This window comes from Scomber japonicus, chromosome 4, assembly GCF_027409825.1.
Source record: "Scomber japonicus isolate fScoJap1 chromosome 4, fScoJap1.pri, whole genome shotgun sequence".
Classification (NCBI taxonomy): Eukaryota; Metazoa; Chordata; class Actinopteri; order Scombriformes; family Scombridae; genus Scomber; species Scomber japonicus.
The window spans coordinates 17,660,097-17,663,193 of NC_070581.1; the positions used below are offsets into that span (position 1 = coordinate 17,660,097).

A 3,097-nucleotide genomic window follows, 5' to 3' on the forward strand; every position below is an offset into this window, starting at 1 on the left:
GAGGTGGGAGGAAGGGGGGACCACATGACTAAAAAACAGTATTGTTGGAGGGGTCTGTTAGCGGAGCCGCCTGCCTGCTGCTGCTTCCCTGTCGTACAGTGGAACCAGCAGCTCTCCCCTCCCCCAATCCATCATTTAAACTAACTCACCCCTTCATGAACAAAATCTTGTCCATATTTCATTTTAACTGAGCGTTTCTTTGTTCTTCTCTCTCAAAAAATGACCCATGCCTGATGAGCATCTGCCAACCTACCACCAAAAAAGAGAGAAGTATGTTCATATTTTTATATCTTATTAAATATGTTCACAGTGTCCAGTATTTTAAATTGCCTGACATAACTTGGTGCAGTTGGCAGTGCTTTTGAAAGCAGCGCATGTGCGTAAAAATATGAAGACGTCGTTTTACGCTCGGATGAATGATCATATTCGCGACTAATAAAATGATCAACTGGTGATCCAACTTTCATATTGGCCGATATTTTGCAAACAGCCGCCTGTAGAGGCATCTCCTCCCCTCCCCTCTTCCTCTCCCCCTCCCGTTTACTCTCGCCCCCGAGCTCCTCTGTTCTCCGTCTTCACTCTTCGGTCGTTTGGCGGTGCATCGATAATACTCCACTCTTCTTCAATTCTTATTGAACACGGGACTTCATCACCAGTGTTTTAATGTCACGTCGCGACAGACGCTTAACAAAATGGAGCTATCAAACAAACTCCGTTGGGACCAATTCCTGATTTTGGCAGCAGCACTTATGTCACCTGCATTAACGTAAGTGCACTTGAGAGCGCCAGGAGAGTTGATGTTACATGCGGGTTCGGCTACATGGGATTCCGCAAGAGTTGTAGGAAGTTGCTGGGTGTATAGATTTGAACCGATATTTTGCATATTCAGTTAAAAAGTGAAACATCTGCCTCTAGTTTCTCATGTTGATTTTGTTTAATATTGAAACACTGAAATCAATTTTATCACTTTTTTTTTGCCTTTAACGAGTCTGAACTTGTTTTACATAACGAATTCAATATGAATCCCACTGTTCTTAGTAGTATTTGGCTATTTAATTTCTGCTTTTTGGATCTCTCAGCTGGATGACCAGTTCAGAATTATATTTTTCTCTGCTTAAAGTAGTAGGGACACTAGTCAATACTTGTGCATTGATTAAATTATTAAACTATATTGCTAAGTCTATTCAGTAAATCCCTTAAAGCAGTTACAGTTGATATTATATCCTTCTTAAACATTTTTCAGATTTTCTTAACTATGCTAAATATCTCCCAATTCCCACATATTGCTATAGATTTGACTAATGAACTCCTGACCAGCTCTAATGACCCTTGCACCCCTCCTACTCTTTTTTTTCTCTCTCTCTCTTTCTCTCTGCAGGGTGCTGTGCAATGATATCCTCAGCCTGAAGATGGCAGGAGATCCAGTGCTAACCCCTAACTCAGTGTGCCTGAGGCTGGCAGGCCTCAGTAAGCGTCAGATGCGGATGTGTGTGCGCAGCCCTGACGTGACAGCCTCTGCTTTGCAGGGCATCCAGGTGGCCATCCACGAATGCCAGCACCAGCTTCGAGACCACCGCTGGAACTGCTCCTCACTGGAGGGCCTCGGCAAGCTGCCCCACCACAGCACCATCCTCAACAGGGGTGAGAGTTGGAGGCAAGCTAATGAAAGTCTAATGTGACCTGGGGTTTATGGGAGGAAGGTGTGATTAATTCAGAGCTACAGTGTTTATCATTTCCCAACTCTCCTGTGTGTATCTCCTGCTTCCAGGTTTTCGCGAGAGTGCCTTCTCCCTGGCCCTGTTGGCAGCGGGTGTGGCTCACTCTGTGGCCTCGGCCTGCAGCATGGGCAAGCTGCGGGGGTGTGGCTGCGAGGCCAAGCGTCGGCAAGACGATGACAAGATCCGGCTGAAACTCACACAGCTGCAGCTGCAGACCCTGCAGAAGGGTGGGGTAGGCATCAGCATGACACGGTCATTACCCTTAGAGTTGAACGGTCACCATGGTGACCTGCCTGCTAACCTGCACTCCACCCACCCCTCCGCCCTCCTCAAGCCTTTACCAGATGAGCTGAGCTCCATGCAAGAGACCTGGGAGTGGGGAGGCTGCAGTCATGATGTCCGTTTTGGGGACCGTTTCTCCAGGGACTGGCTTGACTCCCGGGGGTCTCCAAGAGACATCCACGCTCGTATGAGGATACATAACAACAGGATGGGACGACAGGTGAATAACATGTTTCATTGTGTTTTTAATGTTCCTCAGACAGTCGTGTGGCTCTTCAATGGCATTCATCATCATCAAAAGTTATCTGCATTTCTGATTTACATCCTTACATCACTTACCTTTCCCAACACAGATAGTTGCTGACAACATGAAGAGGAAGTGCAAATGTCACGGCACATCAGGGAGCTGTCAATTTAAGACCTGCTGGCATGTGTCCCCAGAGTTCCGCCATGTGGGTTCGCTACTCAAGGAAAAGTTCCTGACAGCCATTTTTGTCAACTCCCAGAACAAGAACAATGGGGTTTTCAACCCCCGAACTGGAAATGGCGCCAGTGGTAGCACTGGGGGACTCAACGGAGGTCGTCGTCGAAGCATGTCTAGAGAGCTGGTGTACTTTGAGAAATCACCTGACTTTTGTGAGCGTGATGTGTCTGTCGACTCTCCGGGTACGCAGGGACGCATTTGCAACAAAACCAGCTACAGCACAGACAGCTGCAGCTCGCTGTGTTGTGGCCGTGGACACAACATACTGAAACAGACACGCAGCGAACGCTGCAATTGCAGATTTCACTGGTGCTGTTATGTGTTGTGCGAGGAGTGTCGTGTCACAGAATGGGTCAATGTGTGCAAGTAGTTCCCAGTTCCTCCAGTCCCAGCTGCCTTTACCCATCCAGGACTCAAGATGGCGAGCCTGTCCCTTCGCCCACTCCTGTTGTTCCAGCATTTGTTTTGCTCTTTGTGTAACTCTCCCAGAGAATCTGTTTACCCCCCCCTTCCTTTCCATCATCTGGGATCTATTTTCTCTTTGTAGCCGCTGTTATTCTCAAAATGCCAAGTCAGAGATTGAAGAGGTGACTCATATCATTTGTCTTGCCAT

At 47.5% G+C, this 3,097-nt stretch overlaps 1 protein-coding gene across 1 annotated transcript; it reads left to right on the forward strand.

Annotated features, from left to right (window-relative positions):
* The first annotated feature begins 692 nt into the window (after positions 1–692).
* On the forward strand, positions 693–2,854 carry wnt10b (wingless-type MMTV integration site family, member 10b). Its single transcript, XM_053317820.1, has 4 exons — positions 693–766; positions 1,379–1,641; positions 1,769–2,220; positions 2,354–2,854. Exons 1-4 carry the CDS (start codon positions 693–695, stop codon positions 2,852–2,854), a joined length of 1,290 nt encoding a protein of 429 aa, XP_053173795.1.
* The last annotated feature ends 243 nt before the right edge of the window (positions 2,855–3,097 follow it).